The sequence below is a fragment of the Melanotaenia boesemani genome, chromosome 8 (assembly GCF_017639745.1).
Source record: "Melanotaenia boesemani isolate fMelBoe1 chromosome 8, fMelBoe1.pri, whole genome shotgun sequence".
Lineage (NCBI taxonomy): Eukaryota > Metazoa > Chordata > Actinopteri > Atheriniformes > Melanotaeniidae > Melanotaenia > Melanotaenia boesemani.
In genome coordinates, this window is record NC_055689.1 from 21,806,601 (window position 1) to 21,827,738 (window position 21,138).

At 38.7% G+C, this 21,138-nt stretch overlaps 3 protein-coding genes across 3 annotated transcripts; 2 read left to right on the forward strand and 1 right to left on the reverse strand.

Moving 5' to 3' along the window:
- The first annotated feature begins 385 nt into the window (after positions 1–385).
- Positions 386–3,267, forward strand: LOC121644389 (phosphotriesterase-related protein). The gene is made up of 5 exons (XM_041992282.1): positions 386–475; positions 909–1,372; positions 1,662–1,927; positions 2,270–2,410; positions 2,694–3,267. Exons 2-5 carry the CDS (start codon positions 941–943, stop codon positions 2,902–2,904), a joined length of 1,050 nt encoding a protein of 349 aa, XP_041848216.1. The 5' UTR covers positions 386–475; positions 909–940; the 3' UTR covers positions 2,905–3,267.
- A 151-nt stretch (positions 3,268–3,418) lies between these two features.
- Positions 3,419–8,412, forward strand: LOC121644388 (phosphotriesterase-related protein-like). The gene is made up of 5 exons (XM_041992281.1): positions 3,419–5,002; positions 5,403–5,869; positions 6,159–6,424; positions 7,457–7,597; positions 7,893–8,412. Exons 2-5 carry the CDS (start codon positions 5,435–5,437, stop codon positions 8,101–8,103), a joined length of 1,053 nt encoding a protein of 350 aa, XP_041848215.1. The 5' UTR covers positions 3,419–5,002; positions 5,403–5,434; the 3' UTR covers positions 8,104–8,412.
- A 432-nt stretch (positions 8,413–8,844) lies between these two features.
- Positions 8,845–11,207, reverse strand: c1ql3b (complement component 1, q subcomponent-like 3b). The gene is made up of 2 exons (XM_041992283.1): positions 10,106–11,207; positions 8,845–9,856 (listed from the first exon to the last, which is right to left on the reverse strand). The coding sequence occupies exons 1-2, from the start codon at positions 10,724–10,726 to the stop codon at positions 9,677–9,679; spliced, it is 801 nt and encodes a 266-aa protein (XP_041848217.1). The 5' UTR covers positions 10,727–11,207; the 3' UTR covers positions 8,845–9,676.
- Between the last annotated feature and the right edge of the window lie 9,931 nt (positions 11,208–21,138).

The following is a 21,138-nucleotide window of genomic DNA, read 5'->3' on the forward strand; positions in this document are numbered from 1 at the left end:
ATTAACAGCTCAACCATATAACATTTCACATTCATAGCAAGACTTAATGGCTCATTATTAAAACACTAAGTTGTTCATGCTTTATATGAATATATCCATATAAATTATTTATAAAGCATCATTCATGAAAAGCAATATAGATGTAAGTTTTTTACTGTTGAGAAACATTTGTAACCGCACTAAGCAAAGTTGTGTTTGGAAAGGGTTGTTTTTTGTGGTTAAAAAAACTACAGGAACCCAAGTTAAATTGGAAAAAATATTTGAGCAGGTCACATGATCCTTGTGAGCGCTATAATTTAACTCATTCATCAACGCTAAGTAAACTTAGTTCAACACATAGAGACGCGTTTAGGATTATTGTCTCGTAATCTCTCGCGATGATTGACCCATTTCCTCGACCTGTTAAACTAATCCACAGGAACAGCTGTGTGTGCTCGGTTGGTGGTGGCAGTGGACTGCATTTAGCAGAAACAAGGTCAGAAATATGTTTTGTTGTAGATTTCCTTTTGGAAATTTGTTTTAAAAGTCATCTAGCCTCCCGTTCATCGATGCTGTAGTTCTAACTTAACTAGACTTTTTTCCGTGTGATTTTTTGGCGAAGTTACCTGTTCAGCACCGTTATAACTTCGCATTTGCAAAACTGCACGTCGTTATCTGATTCTTATACTACGGACAGATTAGAGCATGCAACAAAGACTTTGCGAAAAGAGTGTTGCTTTGATCTGGACCTGGAAGTGTCTGGACCTGCTCAAACCAGTTCAAAGGTCACTCTAGCTCGTGCACCGTAAAATACATTTTGTCAATGAGTTGACAGGTTGTTCACACAAACACCTTCATCTGTTGCACAAAACTACTACCTGTCTGACCATTCTCTCAGTTATATATAAATAATCATATGCGTTTTTCAGGTTGTGGGAAACTGAATTCTCATCCGGACCTCATGTCAGCTTTAAGCGGGAAGGTCCAGACTGTCCTTGGTCTGGTGGATCCTGACCAACTGGGCCGAACTATGACCCACGAGCACTTAACCATGACCTTTGAGTGTTGCTACTTCCCTCCTCCACCTGGTGATGAAGCGGTAGCAGAGAACCCCTTCCAGATGCAGCACATGTACTGGCTCAGGCAAAACCCCTACAGCTGCCATGAGAACCTGCTTCTGCAGCAGGAGACCAGCGCAGTGCGGGACGAGCTGCTGGCCTACAGGAAGGCTGGAGGGGGCACCATAGTGGAGAACACAACAACGGGCATCGATCGAGACCTGCCCACCCTCCAGCAGCTGGCCAAGGACACAGGGGTTCACATTGTTGCAGGAGCAGGGTACTATGTGGACAGCACCCACACTGAGGCCACCAAGAAAATGAGTGTGGAGAAGGTGGGACCCAGTCTGTGGTCAAATATGAAGCTTATATACTTTGACCTCTGCATGTGGCCGCTTCTACTTTAAAAATATGCTATGTTGATATTTTGATCTGTCACAGTTTCTTTGTGCCAGATTTTTTTGCATCAATGAAATAATTCAAAAGGATTTGTTACTTCCCTAAATATTGTGCTCAGTGTATGTGCACAAGTATTTTTATTTTCTTTAAAGGGGAAGGGCAGACATGTCAACCACTTGTCTGATGAGTGATGATGTTCTTTAACTCTGTTTTAATCTCTGTCAGCTCACAGACATCATTGTCAGTGAGGTGCTCCACGGTGCCGATGGCACAGATATCCGCTGCGGTGTGATTGGTGAGATCGGCACCGGCTGGCCAATCACGGAGAGCGAGACCAAGGTGCTGAGGGCCACAGCACATGCTCAGTCTCAGCTGGGCTGCCCAGTTATCATCCATCCTGGCAGGAACCCTGCCGCTCCAGCTGAAGTCATTCGGATTCTCCAGGAAGCCGGTGGGGACATCAGCAAAACTGTCATGTCACACCTGGACAGGTTAGAAGTCTCTTAAAAGACTTGTGTACTTCCAGATGCTGGTCTACCTGACATGTACTTTCTTCTTACTGAAGAAAATTATTATCCATTTATATGAACTGATAAAATGTAAATATGCTGCTGAGGAAGAGCAGCAGCCCTCTTCTTGTTTGATCACACAAGTGAAATGCTGTGAAGAAGCTAAGTAATCTGTATCTGTTTTCAAACACAGAGCAGAGGCAAAGGAACAAGCCAAGTAATTTGTTCCTGACCATGTACATAACTGTGGCGTGCGTTTCCGTATATGAAACACATTCCCTATAATGCACCTGAATCAGTCATCTCTCTGTTGCCTTATTTCAGGACTATATTTGACTGCAATGAACTGCTTGAGTTTGCAAAGTTGGGAAGCTACCTGGAGTATGACCTGTTTGGAACTGAGATGCTGAACTACCCATATAACCTGGACGTGGACATGCCTAGTGACAGCCAGAGAGTGAAAGCGTGAGTCACACCGATCCACCTTTCTTTGTCTTACACAGCATCCATTAATGTTATACATTTTAATGCATGTGTTATAATGGACATCAGGTGTTTCCTGCTGTTAACTGAAATAATAATATCTGCCCATAATAGAATGAATAGTGTGTGTTTGTGTCAAAAACTAATGCTGATTTAAATGTGTTGTTTGCAACATTTGGGACAGATGATTGTAAAATTCTGTTGCAGTCATTTAGGTCATATTGAAGGCCTCTTGTTTTTCACTTGTGTCAATATGTGTGTTCAGCTTAGCGTTTCTGGTGAAAGAGGGCTATGAAGACAAGATAGTGATCGCACACGACATCCACACCAAGAACCGCCTGACCAAGTTCGGTGGCCACGGCTACTCGCACATCCTGAAGAACATTGTGCCGAAGATGCTGAGTAGAGGCATCTCGCAGCACCAGGTGGACAAGATCCTTATCGACAATCCTAAACGCTGGCTGACCTTCAAATAAATGAAAAAAGACACACAAGGAGGGCGATATGATGGAGGTGCAATTTTTATTCTCACATAACTGATCAACAACCCACAATGAACACTTTGAAATTTTAGCAGGAATCACAAATCTGACTTGTTTATTATTGTCATTTTGGACCTTTAGACAGTTATGCTCAATGTGTAAATGTATACAATCTCAATGTTTTCCTTTTTTTTGTAAGCAAAACAAAATGTTTTATGACTTAATCTTTGCAACGTGAAATTTGAAGCTGAAGTTTTATTCACCTAAAATGATTTTGCATTTGTTATTACATTCAGCTTTGTGTGAACAGATAATTAATCCTGTCCTTAGAAGTGCAATTACAATCATGGATAAATATTTACACCCTTTGAAGTTATTCTCTACAGTGGTGCTCACACATATGGTGCTACAGCATTTGACTTTTTAACCAATCCATCATCACTGCTTTTTTAGTATTACTAACATCCCTGCAAACATGTTTTTTGGTATGAAATCATAAGACGGTCAGTATGCTGCTCAGCTCTTGACACAGTGTGGCTGTGCTGGATGAAGTGTCCTTTTGCCCCCTTATTTGGGCAAATATCAACAGTCACTTCTGTGAAAAACTGCCATCTTAGGACTGTGCTGAAATCGGCTGCACTGCTGGCACCAGTTGGCCAACTTGACTCTGGTTATCCGGGTTGACTTGTGGGCCAGGTGTCCTGTGTTGTGGAAAAATTACCAAGTGTCTGGAATGAGTAAAAGTATAACAAAATGTATTAAAGGGAAATGAACACAGACAAATTACTTGCAAGTAATGACAGTGGTCATCCTGACTCACGTGAAGTCAGGAAAGACTCTGGGGAGGCAAAAGGAAAAACAATAAAGTTATACATTTCTGTTGAAAGAATCCTCCTTCCTGAAGACCTTGGGTGGACACAACTCCCAGGACTGGCGTCAAAGCAAGTTCACATAGTTGTGTCTCCACAAGAACCAGTCTAAGGGTCTGAGGAAAGACCAGATTAAGGTCATTTTACCCTCATAGTGAACTTTTAACAGAGCACATGTATTTGAAAAGAATAAACCTTAAAAGTGAATAAAGGCATGATGAGTACAAATGTACAATGTAAGAAGTGTAATAAAAAGTGTAATATACTAACAATCAATGAATAAATGTATAATGAAAGAAATAATGGGATAAATGAACCCTTAATGAAGTGAATATATGAAGCAATAAGGCAAAATAAGTAAAGTTTCTTCCATACCTGGTCTCACTAGGTGAAGCAGCAGGTGGTCCAGCCTCACCAGCCAGACCCCTGGGTCTCTCCAGACACACCCCAGCCTCCTTGTGGGTCTTGGGTGAATGTTGGAAATGACCGCACTGGAAGCTGTTTATTAATCTGGCTGGTTGCATTAGATGTATTAAATCTTTTACTAACTCTTGGTAATATTTTTTTTCATAGTTAAAGGTGTAACTAAATATATATTTTTAATCTGTTCAGTCTTTTCCAACATGACTTCTCATCAGGACAACCTTTTCACAGCCACATTAGGACTTCTGGAAAAGAGATGCAGTCTGAAACAACATATATTCAGTTGATCATAAATATGGACTTAATGGGTTATGGCTGAACAGTTCCTTGGATGATTGTGGGTTTTTATGCATTTCTTATAGCTCAATAATTACTGGTATAAAGCATCAGTAGTGATAACCAGTGCAGGTGTAAACTAAAAAGCTGCTAAAATGCATTTATAATTGAACAATTGTTTGTTTTTACAAATTGGTGAATTGTACCTTAATCTACTTGACTGTAAATGAGCAAAGAAGAAATTTCATACTTGTTTTCTGAAGGTCAGGTGCTCTTTTTTTTTAACTGGAAAAAATACAGTTAAATAGCAAAAGCATGTTTTGTTTTGTGTTTTGTCCAAACAAATGTCTAAAATCTCTTAGTAATAAACTTTAATAAACATCAGGACTGCTCTGAGCTGTTGTCTCGTAATCTCTCGCGATGACTGACTCCTGTTTCTCAAGGTCTTGCTGAGATAATCTACAAAGAAGCAGCTGTCTGTGCTCAGCTGGTGGCGGAAGTGGACTGCATTTAGCAGAAACAAGGTCAGAAAGTTGTGTTAAGTAGTTATAAGGAATTAGTTTTTTGAAAACTTAAAGCCACCCTCCTTCTGTGCTGTGATTCTAACTTGATCGTATGTTTTCATCAGATCTTTGATATTTTACCTTTTTAGCACCATTATATCTTTGCTCTTACCAAACTGCAGATGGTTATCTGTTTATTATACTGAAGGTTAATGTATAATAAGAGTGCTGGTTTCAGTCTTTTAATAAGTGTCTCGATGCACTCTTAGCAGTCCAAAGATCCCTCTAGTACATGCACCCTAAAATGTTTTTTGTCAATGAGTTGACAGATTTCACCACAAACACCCTCCTTATCGCTTATCTCTCTTTCCTGTCTGACCATTGATTCAGTTTTATCAAAATAATCAAATGTATTTTTCAGGTTGTGGGAAACTGAATTCAGATCAGAACATCATGTCAGCCATAGGTGGAAAGGTCCAAACTGTCCTTGGTCTGGTGGATCCAGAACAGCTGGGCCGAACCATGACCCACGAGCACCTTAGCTGCAAGTGTTGCGAAGGCTGCTACTTCCCTCCTCCACCTGGTGATGAAGCGGTAGCAGAGAACCCCTTCCAGATGCAGCACATGTACTGGCTCAGTCAAAACCCCTACAGCTGCCATGAGAACCTGCTTCTGCAGCAGGAGACCAGCGCAGTGCGGGACGAGCTGCTGGCCTACAGGAAGGCTGGAGGGGGCGCGATAGTGGAGAACACAACAACGGGCATCAATCGAGACCTGCCCACCCTCCAGCAGCTGGCTAAGGACACAGGGGTCCACATTGTTGCAGGAGCAGGGTACTATGTGGACAGCACCCACACTGAGGCCACCAAGAAAATGAGTGTGGAGAAGGTGGGGCCCAGTCTGTGGTCAAATATGAAGCTCATACACTTTGACCTCTGCATGTGGCCGCTTCTACTTTAAAAATATGCTATGTTGATATTTTGATCTGTCACAGTTTCTCTGTGCCAGATTTTTTTGCATCAATGAAAACATTCGAAAGGATTTGTTACTTCCCTAAATATTGTACTAAATATATGTGCACAAGTATTTTTATTTTCTTTAATGAGAAAGAACAGACATGTCAACCACTTGTCTGATGAGTGATGATGTTCTTTAACTCTGTTTTAATCTCTGTCAGCTCACAGACATCATTGTCAGTGAGGTGCTCCACGGTGCCGATGGCACAGATATCCGCTGCGGTGTGATTGGTGAGATCGGCACCGGCTGGCCAATCACGGAGAGGGAGACCAAGGTGCTGAGGGCCACAGCACATGCTCAGGCTCAGCTGGGCTGCCCAGTTATCATCCATCCTGGCAGGAATCCTGCCGCTCCAGCTGAAGTCATTCGGATTCTCCAGGAAGCCGGTGGGGACATCAGCAAAACTGTCATGTCACACCTGGACAGGTTAGAAGTCTCTTAAATATAATGAGGCTGTGAAGGAAGAGCATCCCTCCTGTTTCGTCACACAAATGAAATCCAGTGAAAAGTCTGAAAAAGACACATTTAGTTTTTGTCTATTATTAATATTATTTATTTATTTATTTTACAATTTTTATTTTGGAAAGTATAAACAGAAATAAGGACATAAACAGGGAGACCCAAATTAGAGGAACGGCTTTAGAAACCGCATCATCTTAATATGCAGAACCTTTTTTCTGATACCTGTTGAAATAACACTCATTCCGTCAGTGTCCAAAAATTCAGGAGTGTATGGCTAATCAGTTATGGCTCGTTATCTTGCCATTGAGCCAGAGTTAGTAGATTTTTCTCATTAGATTACCTGTACTAAACAAAAACTACCCATATTAAATTTGTCAAACTTGAATGAAAGGAGCATGAGCAAAGAACTTTGGTTCTGATGTTGATCATTTCCTTCAAAACTAAGGTAGAAAATTTGTAATTAGTGCCCCAATACTTGAAAAATGTTCAGTTTCCATCAAAATTCAGGGAATATGTGAGTGCTACTTGAATTGTATGAAAGATCCTGATAAAAACTGACACCCCCCCATTGATGCTCATTGTAGATGGACTCTCTAAGCGGTCATTGATCTCTATGTTACTGATGGAAATTTTTCAACCAAAAACTAACTTTAATGGGTAACACACATTTAATCAGTGTATGAAAATACTTCTGAATATTTTCACACAATCTAGGAAAGTTTAAATTGGGAACGTGATAAGAAAAATAATGTGGAATTAAATCTGTTCTGCTACAATTGCTTTAATCTTTTCTGATCATATAAGCCTGTTGGATCTGTATTTTCTGCAATTTCAAACTCCCCAAAATGTCCTATCAGTTTAATTTTGTTGCACTTTTCGTTGCAATGACAAATAAAGTTCTATTCTATTCTGTTCCATTGAAGTATGAGAATTTACTTTATACTGTATGGAGACAACAACCAAAATATAAAATGACTCTCCACTGCCCTCTTCCAGGACTATATTTGATTATGATGAGCTGCTTGAGTTTGCAAAGTTGGGAAGCTACCTGGAGTATGACCTGTTTGGAACCGAGATGATAAACTACCCATTTGACCTGGACGTGGACATGCCCAGTGACAACCAGAGAGTGAAGGGGTGAGTTATGATGCTTACAGTCACACTTATCCACCTTTCTTTGTCTTATACAACATCCATTACTGTTATTCATTTTAACATTTGTGTTCAAGTCCACATCAGGTATGTCCTGGAGTTAATTGAAACACTAACATCTGCTCACAATCGAAGAAATGGAGCATATTTATGTAAATGTGTCAAATGCTGATTTGAATGTGTTGCTTGCATCATTTGGGATGGATGATTTTCCATGGAAGTCTAATTTAAATACAGATTCAAAGGTCACATTTGATGCCTTTTTTTTATGTGGGTTCAGCTTATCGTTTCTGGTGAAAGAGGGCTATGAAGACAAGCTAGTGGTTGGACATGACATCCACACCAAGAACCGCCTGACCAAGTTTGGTGGCCACGGCTACTCGCACATCCTGAAGAACATTGTGCCGAAGATGCTGAGTAGAGGCATCTCGCAGCACCAGGTGGACAAGATCCTTATCGACAATCCTAAATGCTGGCTGACCTTCAAATAAATAAAAAAAGACACACAAGGAGGGCGATATGAAGAAGATGCTATTTTTTATCCTAATATAACTGATCAACATCCCACAATGAACTATTGAAATCTTAACAAGAATCACAAGTTTGACTTGTTTAACAATGTTATTTGGGACCTTTAGACAATTAAGCTCACAGAGTGAAAATGTATGCAATATAATTATTTCAAATGTTTTATAACAAAGCAAAATGTTTTATGACTAAATTTCATCCAACTAAAGACGTTTTTATAAAGGCCTTTATTAACTTTGTATTGGTTAATAAATTCTCTTTGTTAAGTGCAAAAAAATCATTAATAAATGTTTCCGTGAATACTGTTGTATTCACACATAGGGTGCTACAATAATTGTCATTTTTTAATTTAACCATCATCACTGCTTTTTTTGTATATGTGACATCTCTGCAAACATGTTCTCTGGCAGGGAAATAATGAGCCTGTTAGTAATCAGTATGCTGCTCGACTCTTGACACAATGTGCCTGTGCTGGATGAGGTGTCCTGCTGCCCCCTTGCTGGGTGTCTGTGTGTGTTTTTGGGAGACTGGCTGGCTGGTCCAGATGAAGGACGCGTCCTTCTCTCATCTGGGAACAGGTGGCCTCACAGGGTGACTTCACCACATGATCAATGGTGCCATCGCCACAGCTGATGGTGCTCCGTGAACAACTTTGTAATTTCGATTCATCTTCTGAGAGGATTACAAACTGAGACGAAGGATTTAACTTCACATTTTTTTACTGACATTCTCATTAGGAGGCGTTTAAAAAATCAACAAGCAGATTGGCAAACGAGCTCGAGGAACGATATCTGTCAGTGTGACTGTCCAGTTTTGTGATGGTGACTAACCATCAGGCTACCCTGCTGTCTAAACCAGATGCCATGTTGACACACACAAAATAACTTGCAATGATTGTTTTGTAAAAGGGTTTCAAACATTAGGTTTGCTCTTTACATTAGATGCTGCACAGTGTTTAAATGTCCATTTTTTTCTGAACATGCATCATCACAACTTAACATATTCCTCTAAAAACCAACAACCAGAACATATTTAGAAAATAAAAGCACACAAATGGATTAACACTGTGAACAGTTGTGAGTACGTGAGTATAGTATAATCATCTACAATTGAGTGCTAAACGTCAACACATTGAACTTTCGATCTACAGTCACTCAGTAAATGTTACCACAGTAGCTACAGTTGGCTTGACATATCAGCAAACTTAATTTATAAAGCCTAATAGTTTAGTCAGAGTGCTTTAGCCACACTAATCAATCTGACAAGGGTAAAACCCTGCTGTACAAATTAAAATTAATCTTATAATTACATTGTCAGCTCTTCATTGCTGCAAAGTACTTTTTTTTTTTTTTTTTTTTTTTTTTTGCATGATCTTTCATCTCCCTGGGTTCCTTAAAACACAGAAATACTGAGCTCCCTCTGCAATAATTCAGTTGACATTGAACTGAGCCGGAGCAGTGAAGCAAGCTAAACGCAAAACGACTCTTTATATAATTTTTAGTCCCTCTCTCTCCAGCCTTAGATCTCCTCCGTGTCTCAGTCAGCGTACAACATGAAGCCGGAGAAGGTGCTGTACTTGTTGTTGTTGCCCCCGTGCGCCTTCCCGCCATCTAGCTTGATGTAAATCTCGTCCCCGGGCTCCAGATGAAGGACGACACTGTTGCTGGCGTAGTCGTAGTTCTGGTCGGCGTCCTGGGCGATGGCACTGGCTCTCACCTGAAAGCCAAATTTGAACATTTTCGCTGATGAGAAATCAGAACCTCGGACAGTTCATTTTAATGGCTTTTTTCCCCCTTCGCTCTTATTTTTTTGTTGCTTCTTCATGTCCGGGCAGTGCAATTTTGGATGCACTTCGTGCGTAAAAACGCAAGAAACACTAATGTGGACTAAATTTAAGACTAAATAATTATGCTAAAATAAGTTAAAGGACTATTTCAATATATAATATACTATAAGGAGTCGCACCTGGTTGTTTTTGCAGAGGTCAGCCCACATGCTTGTTCCATCTCCGCCTCGCATCAACACATGGTAAACAAAGAAGTAAATCCCAGGTATTGAACAGGTGAACTTTCCGGTTGAGGGGTCGTAGTGGTTGCCGAGATTTGTGACAACATCGTCAAATTTCAACACTTCATAGCCCTCATGCTGCTTCTTCAGCCCTGCATAAAACGCAATCTTGGGGACGGTGTTGTAAGTGGCTGCGCTGATGGCACCAGTTGGCCCATTGGCCCCTGGTAACCCGGGTGGACCCGGGGGACCAGGTGCTCCCCTCTCACCGGGCGGACCAGCAGGTCCAGGTGGCCCTGGCTCACCAACCGGACCCCTGGCGCCCATTCTCCCGACTCGCCCTGGCTCTCCAGGTGGACCTTGGATGAACGTTGGAAGTGACTGTACTAAACGGTTATCTTTAATCGGGCTGGTTGCCTTGGCCGTGGCTGTGGCCGCTGTCCCGTGGGAATCACATACCATCTGACATGATCCGAGCATCTCATAGCGGGCAGGAGTTCCAGCGGAGTTAACCATGACCGGAATCAGAACCACCAACACCAGCACCAGCGCAACGCCACAAACACCCGTTGCGATCATCTGCGCTCTGCGGACTCGCGGTGTTCTCCCAATTGGATGGTGTTCCAGCCTGCTTGTTGGCGATATTTTTGCAGAGAGAAGAAATTGACCTGCTCCTGAATTGCACTGCAACCTTTGGAGGTGAAATAGTCCCTTAAATGCTTATGCGCGAAAGTAACCATCCACAACTTTTACGCTTCGCGAAATCCACTCAGTTGATTAATTTCCATATTTTTTTAAAAAAAAAATCCCACTTAAAACCAAAATACTTTTTTTTTAAAACAAAGACCCCTAAGTCTGCGTTGAGTAGACAAGCAGCTTTCTGCAAGTTCTGTCTTGAACGGTGCCACAGGAATGGGCTAGAAATAAGAGCTACACGTTTCTGGGTTTAGAGAGTGAGGGGAGGGGTGGAGGTGATGGATGGGATGGAATCCGTGCGTTTCTTCAATCAAAAGAGAGAAGCTAAACAACCTGCAAACACTGATGCAACTTCGAAGCTTTAAAAGGGAACTTGTGTTTGTTTGTTGTTGTTTTCTTTTTCATTTTATGCATTTGCCTGGAGTCGAAGGAGTGGGGTTATTTCAGTATGTATTACTTTGATCTATTGATTATTCTAACGTTACGCCCCACAAAATGTTATTAGGGCTTATCCAAACAACTTGAACATAATTAGGTCCATTTAAGACAAAAGGTCACACCTCAGTGGCTCCCTTTGTCCAATTTATCATTTCCAGAAAATCTATAGAGCCACTAAAAGAAAGAGGGAAGTCAGTAGGAGCTGGCGTTGAAGGATGACTCCACAGATATACTGATAAAATTAATGTTGGGCCATTTACAAAGAAAACAGGGTAAAATCACTTAATTAATTATCTATGGAAATCCATCATGAACAGCTTTAAGTAAAGAGAAAAATACCTTAAAACTGCAATATTAGTATAAATAAATACACAAAATGTTTTTGATGGGTTCTAAGACTTCTGTAGTTAACACTAGGTTTTTGTGAAGTTTAACAAATGAAACGTTGATTCTTTGTGAGGATGGTGGATGATGATGATGATGATGTGCTGGTCATGACGTGAATGTAGAAGATGTTAATGGCACCTCACCAGCAAGTGGTCATGAAGACATATTCAAATGAAGTTTGATTGCAGTATAAATTGAATTCTGTAGAAGTCCCTAATTTAAAATGGGACTTCCACCGAATCACCATCTCAAACAGTGCTACGCAGACCTGTTATGAAATGAGTTGCATTATTTTACAGACTTTGGACCACAAACCTTCTATCCTCATCAGTCTTGTTCAGCATCGCACTTGTTGCTGGCGTTCTTATACAGAAGTTTGAGCTGCAAACACAAGATTAGAGAGAAACAAAAAACAACAATTAAACTAAAACAAATACTATCATGACATTGAACCACATTCCTCTAGCCTAGCTGCCATTAGGCAAGAAGTGTTTTACATCTCGGAGAGAATGGCTGTCCATCACAGGACCAACACGGAAATGAAGAGTACAAACAACTCTGTACACTCCTACTCATGCTCAGGGCCAATATAGAATTACAAATTAAGCTAACATGCATATTTTTTGCTTTGTGGGAAGAAGCCAAAGTACCTGGCGAGAACCATCACATTTATGGAGAAAAACAAGCAAACTCAGAAAGGCCCAAAGGTTTGAGGCGGGAACCTGTCTTCTTGTGTGAAAATGCAAGCCACCACACCTCTACCTCACAGTCAACTTCACCTTATCTCAGATTTAACTTCTTTTCTTTTCTTTTCTGTTGTTGTTTTTTTAACTGTTCTCTTGTATTTTGCAGACTCCTCGTGATTTCCTAGTGTAGCACAGAACTTCTTCATACATATCAGAGGTAGTTAGCACATCTTTACAGACTGAAAAGCACTCAGAAATAAGAGTTTTTGTAGAAATGTTATGAATTATGGGAAAAAACAAAATCTTAATCTGCAGCAAGGAATCTGTGTCTGTGTTGTTAGAACTTATAAAGCTTCACTTCAGTCATTTTAGCTCCTTTTTTCCCTTCTTTTTTGTACTGCTTCCCTCAACAGTAACTTCTGTTTTAGGATTTTTTCGTGCCTTGGGAACAGTATCAGAAGTATGTGGAATAATCTGACCAGTGTATGCTGTGGGTGCTTTAGCTTTGCTATGTTGCAGAAGACAGAAAATCAAAAAGTGCATAAAGGTTTGATTCATGAAGTATTTTATATAACAGAGATTGTCCATGCTGTTTATCTGTGTTAATTTGCTATTCACCATTTTTTTGGTGCTTTCTTCTTATTATTTTCAAATCGGTTCTTAGTTTGAGCTAACTCACAGCCAGTCAAAAAAGAAGGGGAAAAACTGTTTTTAGGGACTGACATCCCCACAAACAGGTAACTCTTTGAAGGTATAAATTCAACTTCACAGGTTGCAATGACTTAAATGAGCCACTGAACAGACAAGTGACACACCTGTGAAACTGTTTTGGTTTTACAATCCAAAACTTCCCCGTGTTGATTTGTCACCATTGTTATTAGTGTGTTCTGGCTGCATCAGACAACTGTTTTCTATTGTAATGCTTTTCACTTGCCCAGCACCACATGGCAAAAAAGGCTGGAAACAACTTTGTGTCATGGATATAAAACATGGATTCAGCCACTTGATCTGAGATGTGAAGCCAAAGAAAGAAAATATCTTGAAGTGCAACACTGCTAGGCTACACACTGGCTTCAAAACATTTCTTGCTACCAGTGACACCCATTCAAAGAGTCCCAAATTCTCTAATTCTCTGACTGGATTAGCTTTTCATCAGTGCGCTGGTGGTCATTTTAGAGAAGGTGAAAGTTGCTATACTAGATTATTATTCATTTAATAACTGCCATCTTGAGATAATGAGTTATTTTTTCTTTAACTTGAGATTATGAGGACCGTTTTCTTGTGATAAGGGGATCATTTATTTCTTTTCTCAAAAAAGTGAGATGATTAAGGTAAATAAGTGGTCACTGCCTTTATTATAATTTCATCTATCAAAACAGATCCCATGACAGCATAAAGTAAATCATTCTGTTACTTTTTTATTATGTTAAATATGTACAGAACTTTAAATTCAAATGCATGTTCACTTATTCATAATAAAACTCAATATGAGGCTGCTTGGATTCGTAGCTCCATCTCCTTCTCATGAGAGGTGCTTCACGTGATTATAATTACTTACAGCCAACATGAAGAAACACTTTGATTCTGAGCATAATGAACATTTTACATAACATTATTGTCTTTTATCTGAGTTAAGAAACAGTATTGTCTGTAAAACTCCTTCCTTTTTTTTTCTGGACTCGCAGTTGTGGCGTGTCTCTCTTGGCTTTCATAGATTCCACAGGCCTCATTGATATGTATTTTTGTCTGATCCACCTTTTTGTCAAAATATGGTAACCTGTGGCTCAGAGAGAGAGAGAAAAAACACAAAACAAAACAAAACAAAACAAAACAAAAAAAGAAATAAAAACTCTAATAGCAAAATGCTAACTCAAAACCTAAAGCTGTCTAAAGATATTTTCCTGCTGTTGTTGTTATACGTAGAAGCAAAGCTTAACTAAATGTTGGCAGTTGACATGTGACAAAAAAAAAAAAAAAAAAAAAAAAAAAAAAAAAAAATACAAACAAACAAAAAAAACATTTTTATTGGTTGCATTGATTTTTTTTCTTTATGTGTCCTGCTTAAATGTCTATGTGTTTTGAGGGCATGTGAGCTAATATACTTTATCTTTTCTAAAAGAACATGTTTTCTGTGGGATGGGTGATAGATAGAAAAGTATATAACTGAATAGTATATAAAACACTTGTGAACACTCACACATGCACAAACACAGTGGGACATACTGTGGCGGCTATGAGTCAGTGAGCACTTGTTAGTGGTCAGGTTCTTTCCCTCCAGTTGGCGCAAGCCTCCAGTGACTCAGGGAGACTTGTCGACCAGAAGCCAGCATGAACAGCAGTGTCAAAATTCACCAAAAAGCTGTGGGAGGAGAAATCAGCTTGTGTTATAAGCTTCTCACGCAATCACACCAACTGAATCAGGGTCTAAATATTGTATTTCCAAAGTTGATTTCCATCAATCCTCTCTAGTGCTGGATCTTGGTTACACGGTTCACTGTACTGAGAGATTCCTCTGGTGGTGTACAGCTCTGACAGGTTGTTTGGAGTCTCAGCTTCAGAGTTCATTTACAGCCAGTCAGGCAGGGGTCCTCTGGGAGTCTGATGATTTTTTGACACCCAGACAAGCAGATGTTCAGAGGACATGAATAAAACATACAGCCCATCTGACCACAGACTGGAGGCTCTCTGAGAGTCTAATGAAATATGAGGCATTATTTCAATTCACAAGTAAAAAAAAAAAAAAAAAGAAACCTTTTGTCAGATAAGTGGGATACTGCATGAAATATGTATGACCTTTATGTAGCCTGACCTGATTGGCTAAGCAGGGTTCAGCTGTGGTTATGACAATCAAAGCTGACACAGGTTTGTCAAGGAGTTTAAGTGGTGAATGGGAAGGAAACTGAATGGACCTCTCATTAGCACCCAGGAGTATAAACAGAAACATTGTGTGACCGCTGACACTCAAGTATTTATCAACAGCATGTGTGCCAAGTCTCAGTACTTTTCACATTATGCTCTTTGAGAATCTGGGTGTTAATTTTTCTTTTCCTATGAAAAGTCAGTGAAAGGGTTGGATGGACTCAACGGTTCGGCTCAGCGGGGGGAAACAGAGTGCAGTACCACACCGCCCACTCAAAGCTGCTCATGAACTCTCTTTAAAATGGAGACGGCAATCTTAATTGTCCTAGGTGGGGTACTGAAGCAAAAATCAAGGTGTGATTGTGTTGTTTGATTTCTTTATTTAATTCCAGCTGACCAGCTAACCACTGCACTCAAACCTTTTGATTCAAGTGCACATCAAGTGTCATTGGGTCAATAAATTTTCTGTTACCAGTGGGGTATTTTCAGTGCAATGCATGTCTTTGTGTGGACTTAGAAATAATCATTTCAGATTTGTAGACGTATAAAAGCAGAGGAAGGTCTCAAAATAGATGGACTCATGCCTCCCACAGGTAGAAATTTGTTTCATTCATGAATACAGAGCAGTGAGACTAATCAGAGCTTTTATAGAGCAAGTCATCTGATGCAGTGCTCCATTACTCTCCTTCTTGGTTAATTAATCATCAGCTGGCCTTAAGGCTTCCAACAAAGTGCCCTCAAACCATTCCTCCTGCACAGGGAGAACTGCACATGCAGATACAATCCCTTCCACTTTATTTGGTCTAATGAAGCTACTGCACACTAACAAAGCAAGGTAAACAGATGGTCCCAAACGCGCTGTAGCTTGGTAGGATGCAAGCCCTGTACCTTAAAAATCCTTGCCTCTTTCTTTAAAAGAGCATCTCTGAACCCTGAGTGGCAAAATCATACATTTATGTTCTGGCAAAAAAAGGACAATCCATGTAGCATTTTATTCCATTTATACATCTGTAAACCTACTTTATCCAAATAATGATAGCAGGGAGAGGCATGCATTTTCTTTGGCACTATTCCAGCTGTAGTCCACTGTGGACAGGTGTCTAGTCCATCACAGGGCTAACAGCACAGAGACATGGAGACTCACTTTCACACATGCAGTCAGAACGTAACATGTGTTTGTTTTTTTGGACTGCAAGAAGAAGAGTAGCCAACCCAGCAAGCCACTTCAAACACAAAGAATGCTAAAATAGATAATAATAATAATAATAATAATAATAATAATAATAATAATAATAATAATAATAATAATAATAATAATAAAAACTGCTCAAACGATTGTTTAAAAACAAACTTTAGGTAAAAAATAGAGTAGCTGTGATGGCAAGTGAAAGCATTAAATCATTACATTAATTAAATTAAATTAATAATATTGAAAATTTATATTGAAAAAAAGACTACAATTAAGTCTACCAGTCAAAAGATCATGAGAAAAACAAAGTTTTTAGCTTATATTTATGGATTAACACCTCAGGTTTATTAAGAGCCTGTGCCTGTGCGTTTTCTTTGGACTCATCAGATGAAACTAAAAAATGTCCACTGGTCCATTCCTTTTGTTTTTAGCCCAGCTAATACTCTCCATCTATAGTAGTTTCACTTGTAGTGATTCAGCATGAAGACCTGATCCACACAGTCTAAACGTTTGATGTAGAGAAGTCTTTGCACCTTGAACATTTATGTAGACTGTTATATAAGGTGATGTGAAGTTGCCATTTGTGAGGCTGGTAATTCTGATCAGTCTTGATCTTCCAGTCCTGGGATGGTCCTCATGGGAGTCAGTTTTATCATAGCAAAGAGACGTTCAAAGCTCTTGTAAATTTCTGGATTGACTGAACTTCATGTCTAAAAGAAATTATGTTTCTTCTGACTTAATTAGGCAATTCTATTCCAAATAGGTGTCCAAACTTTTGTATATATGGCCGAAATGTGATTTTCAGCTGGTGATCCTCTGTAATTCTCCAAAGTAAATGTAGGTTGACTGTGATGTACTGTAGGTGGATATTTGGAGTGTGAATAAGTACTTCAAACAATCTAATTTTAAAAGAAATTGCACAATTACTTTGAGATTATACTTTGTAATTTGCTCTCCCAAGTATAAAAAAAATAAAATGATGTAAATTTCTAGATATGTTGCATTAATGACTACAACACTGTTTCATGTCACTGATTCAGTAATCACGTTTCCCTGTTTCTAGCATCCTCCTGTCCTCCAGCAGGAGCTCAAAGCCAAACACGTCATTGCCCAGATCTTTGAATAAGACGTTGAATCATAAGTTGCAGCTTGTGAGAGGCTGAGGAACAATATAGAAAAGTCACAGAAGTGGTTCAATAAGACATAGATGAAAGTGACAAGACTTCATAGTGGAATATTCAAAAGTAGGGTTGTTAAGATTTATTGGCCTGATCATCAAACTGCGCTCTGATTTGCTTCCACTTGGTCTAAGTTGTTGAGGATAATCTTTAAGATAGCTATGAGTATGTTTAAATGGGAACTTAGCATATTTTGTTTTTATTGAAAACATTTTCAATATTCCATTAAATTTTCAATTTTTTTTAGAAAACTCTATAAAAAACAAAAACAAGTACAATGAAAGCATTGCTGGTTGCTGTAATTACTTTCCCTGCTTGTGTAAGAAATGTTGGAGTCCCATTTAGTGGAAAAGTGGTTGTAAAATTAAGCTTATACCAAACTGTCTGAGAGAGACACATCAAGTGGATTCTCCTGAGATTAAGTCATTAATTGTACCACTACCCCTCTGCCTGCCACTCTGCAATAAAATTGTATTTGTTGAGCCAGAAAGAGAGGAATGACATAATTATTTTAAGATAAACTAAAAAAAATTGTATGAACCAACCCCTGACATGTTGAGGCAAATTAAAAATAATGTGCAGTGACAAAATATTTACTTTAATATTGCGCCCAGACCCATATACAGTGTACTTAACTTTAAAAAAATTTTTATACAGCACATTATAAGTCTACTCTCCCAAATTCAGAGTGTTACTGACACTACTAATTATTACTTTGCAGATAAAGATGTTGCAAGCAAAATATATGATTTTATGACACATTTTCTATCGGCATTGAGCAAATTAAAGTCCAATTTGTACATTTTAGTGCATCAAGAAAATTGAATGACAATAGACTTTGTGATGAAACACTGAGGTGTTTATCAGTTCATATCTGTATGCTGAGGGTCCATCCTGATTCCAGGAGTGTTCTGATTGCTCAAATAAGACTTTACATATTGCAGCCAGGCAAACACGGGATTACAGCAAAGGATTATGACAAAACCAAATCCCCCTGTGCAACAAAAAATATAAGTAGATTGATTTTCATCGAGATGTCAATCGATGCTCTGTTGTGCTGATGGCATCAGAGGGCGGAGTGTCACATTTTCTGCCGATGAGATTGAGCGGCAACGAGGGGCTTAGTGGCAAACACAATCGAGGAGTGTAAACATACCGAGGGTTGGGAGAAGCCGATCAATGATTCCAGTCTGGGATTGATTAATTACCCCAAGAAAGAGACTGAGGTGTGAGGGCACCAGAGAAACCTGATCAGAACAAGATTTATCACCCAATCTCTGTATCATCACCCCACCTCTCTCCATGTTTTCTCTTTTCATGCTTTGTTTATTTTTTTCCCACAAAGCTGTCCCGCTTTCTCCATTTACTCGCTCACATATGTCATATGAAAGCGTGGATGACTCTTTCTTTCCATTGTAGAGGTTAAAAATAGCATAAAAAGTAGGTTATTGTGACCTTTAATCCTAAGGATATAAAACTCATAAAACTGACAATAAAAATAGATATCAACAGCACATAATGAAGGCCTAATATTTGATTTTTTATGGCCAAAATTATGATTTGTATACACATTGAACAAAGAAGTAGATTTGAACAAACTGGCTTATTAAACAGAATAAATTCCACAAATGTAGAGAGAAAAAATATACCACTTCAATTTAATGGGAACAAACATTTTATAAACTCTTCAACATGTTCTGCTACCATGAAGGATGTTTATAAAGTACTGTTTCCAAGGTCAACAATCAAATAAATATATTTTCAACTTCGTAGCCCTTCATTAATTCTCTGTCTGTGTTTATTAGTGCAACTAGTGTTTCAACCTCATCATCATTTATCTGCACATCTGCTAATCTGTACTGCTGCTTATTGCAGTTTCTCTTGTGTTTGGACATCAACTTGGCCCACCTGCGCATTTGTACATTGGTGTTTACTGCACCTTTTTTCATTTAGGCGGCTTGAATTGTAATTATAATAATAATTATAATATTTTTTTCCTTTTTCTGTATCCCACATTACATTTACTGTTACATTTATTAAATTCATTGTATGTTATTGTTTATACTTGTACTTTTAAAAACGTTATCATTTGATTTGCACGTTTTTTATACTTTCTGTGGCAACCCCTAAATTTCTATCTATTTAAACCATGCAAATATGTTTACGTACCGTGCATTATGTTATTCATATATGCATTTGTGTTATAATGGGAGGGAAGTTATCCTCTAATTTTCACATCAAAGAATAAAAAGAAGAAGAAACTGACCATGAAAAGGACTAAAGACATATGCAACACTTCATACTTTAGTTTTACTACGGGGAAATCAGACATTTTGTTGCAGAAAGGATCTAAAAAACAGACAAGAAAAACATGTCAGAGCATAGTTAGTAGCAAGATTTCACCTTGAAATACCCGCAGACAGATTTTTCTGGTTCTGTGGATGGGAGAAATGAAAATGACTCTTGATGGGTAACCATTAAAGAAGGACAGCACTTTGAGTCAAACCCAACCAGGTGGAATAAAAGCTTTTGTTTGGGCCACTAATATTAAAAAGTAGTAAAACTGACAATTTTGTGTTAAGGATGGACTTATAGTCAGCTTTCAGGTTCTGGAAATATTTTCTCCAAACAGAGGTACTGAAAGCAAACCAGAGCATTAAAGACGGCTGTCATCTTTTATCCCTTGTAGGACAGTACTTCATCACATGAACCTGAATTACTTGTCTAAACAGGTCGCAAAGATGACTGAATAATACCCGAGTATTAAATCCTACTGAGAACGATGGGGCCCTTCTCAAATGTGATACTCATGATGAAGGGAGATAAAAAAAAAAAAAAACTCTTTGAAGAGTCATCCCATTGGCAGATTTTATGGACTTCAAAGCTTATAGTAGTTTTTGAACAGTATTTTTTATTTTGTGCTTTTGGTCGTGCTTATTCTAAAAATTGGAATAGATAAGTGAGTCATGAGTTGAGAAAAAATGACTGAAATTTCTTTTTTAAATTTAGCTGTTTAACGATTATAATTTGCATAACTAAAAGTAACTTTATGTATAGAGTCTGTATATTCCTTGAGAAAGGTCAAAGTCTAGATTTTAGGGTTAAAATAAGAAACACAATTTTTTCAAAGAAATGTGTTTGCAATGTATTTAATAAAATTAGCGTAGCTTTTTATTTTGTGTTTGTAATTTCAAACAGGAATGACATAAAACGTCTACTTTTAGCACATTTTAACTGCAGTGTGATGATAAAATACAGGACAAAGATAAAAGTAAGACCTGGTTAGATGATTTTATGTTGCAATATACAATATGTATCTTAACAGTGCATCTCATTCAGGCAAACAGAAAACCATAAAACGGGTTTATTTGCAAGTTAACAGCTTTTTAAAGCCATATTTAAAATTAGTTTAGCTGGTCAGGACTGATCAGTCCTGTGTGAATAAACCCATGCTTGCTATTTATTTGAATGAAAGATGGCACTGGAGGGTTAAAGTTTCTACTACGATACAAGGATTTAAGTGATTGACCAAGGATTGCACTGGCCAATCACTTAAAT

What these genes read in the sequence shown, in the direction of transcription:
- LOC121644389 (XM_041992282.1), top strand. Translation starts at nt 941, where the DNA reads ATGTCAGCTTTAAGCGGGAAGGTCCAGACTGTCCTTGGTCTGGTGGAT. An exon ending in GTCATGTCACACCTGGACAG is followed by an intron (nt 1,928 to 2,269) that starts GTTAGAAGTCTC and finishes GCCTTATTTCAG; the next exon opens with GACTATATTTGACTGCAATG. An exon ending in GACAGCCAGAGAGTGAAAGC is followed by an intron (nt 2,411 to 2,693) that starts GTGAGTCACACC and finishes ATGTGTGTTCAG; the next exon opens with CTTAGCGTTTCTGGTGAAAG.
- LOC121644388 (XM_041992281.1), top strand. Translation starts at nt 5,435, where the DNA reads ATGTCAGCCATAGGTGGAAAGGTCCAAACTGTCCTTGGTCTGGTGGAT. An exon ending in AGAAAATGAGTGTGGAGAAG is followed by an intron (nt 5,870 to 6,158) that starts GTGGGGCCCAGT and finishes AATCTCTGTCAG; the next exon opens with CTCACAGACATCATTGTCAG. An exon ending in GACAACCAGAGAGTGAAGGG is followed by an intron (nt 7,598 to 7,892) that starts GTGAGTTATGAT and finishes ATGTGGGTTCAG; the next exon opens with CTTATCGTTTCTGGTGAAAG.
- c1ql3b (XM_041992283.1), bottom strand. Translation starts at nt 10,726, where the DNA reads ATGATCGCAACGGGTGTTTGTGGCGTTGCGCTGGTGCTGGTGTTGGTG. An exon ending in ACCTCTGCAAAAACAACCAG is followed by an intron (nt 9,857 to 10,105) that starts GTGCGACTCCTT and finishes TTTGGCTTTCAG; the next exon opens with GTGAGAGCCAGTGCCATCGC.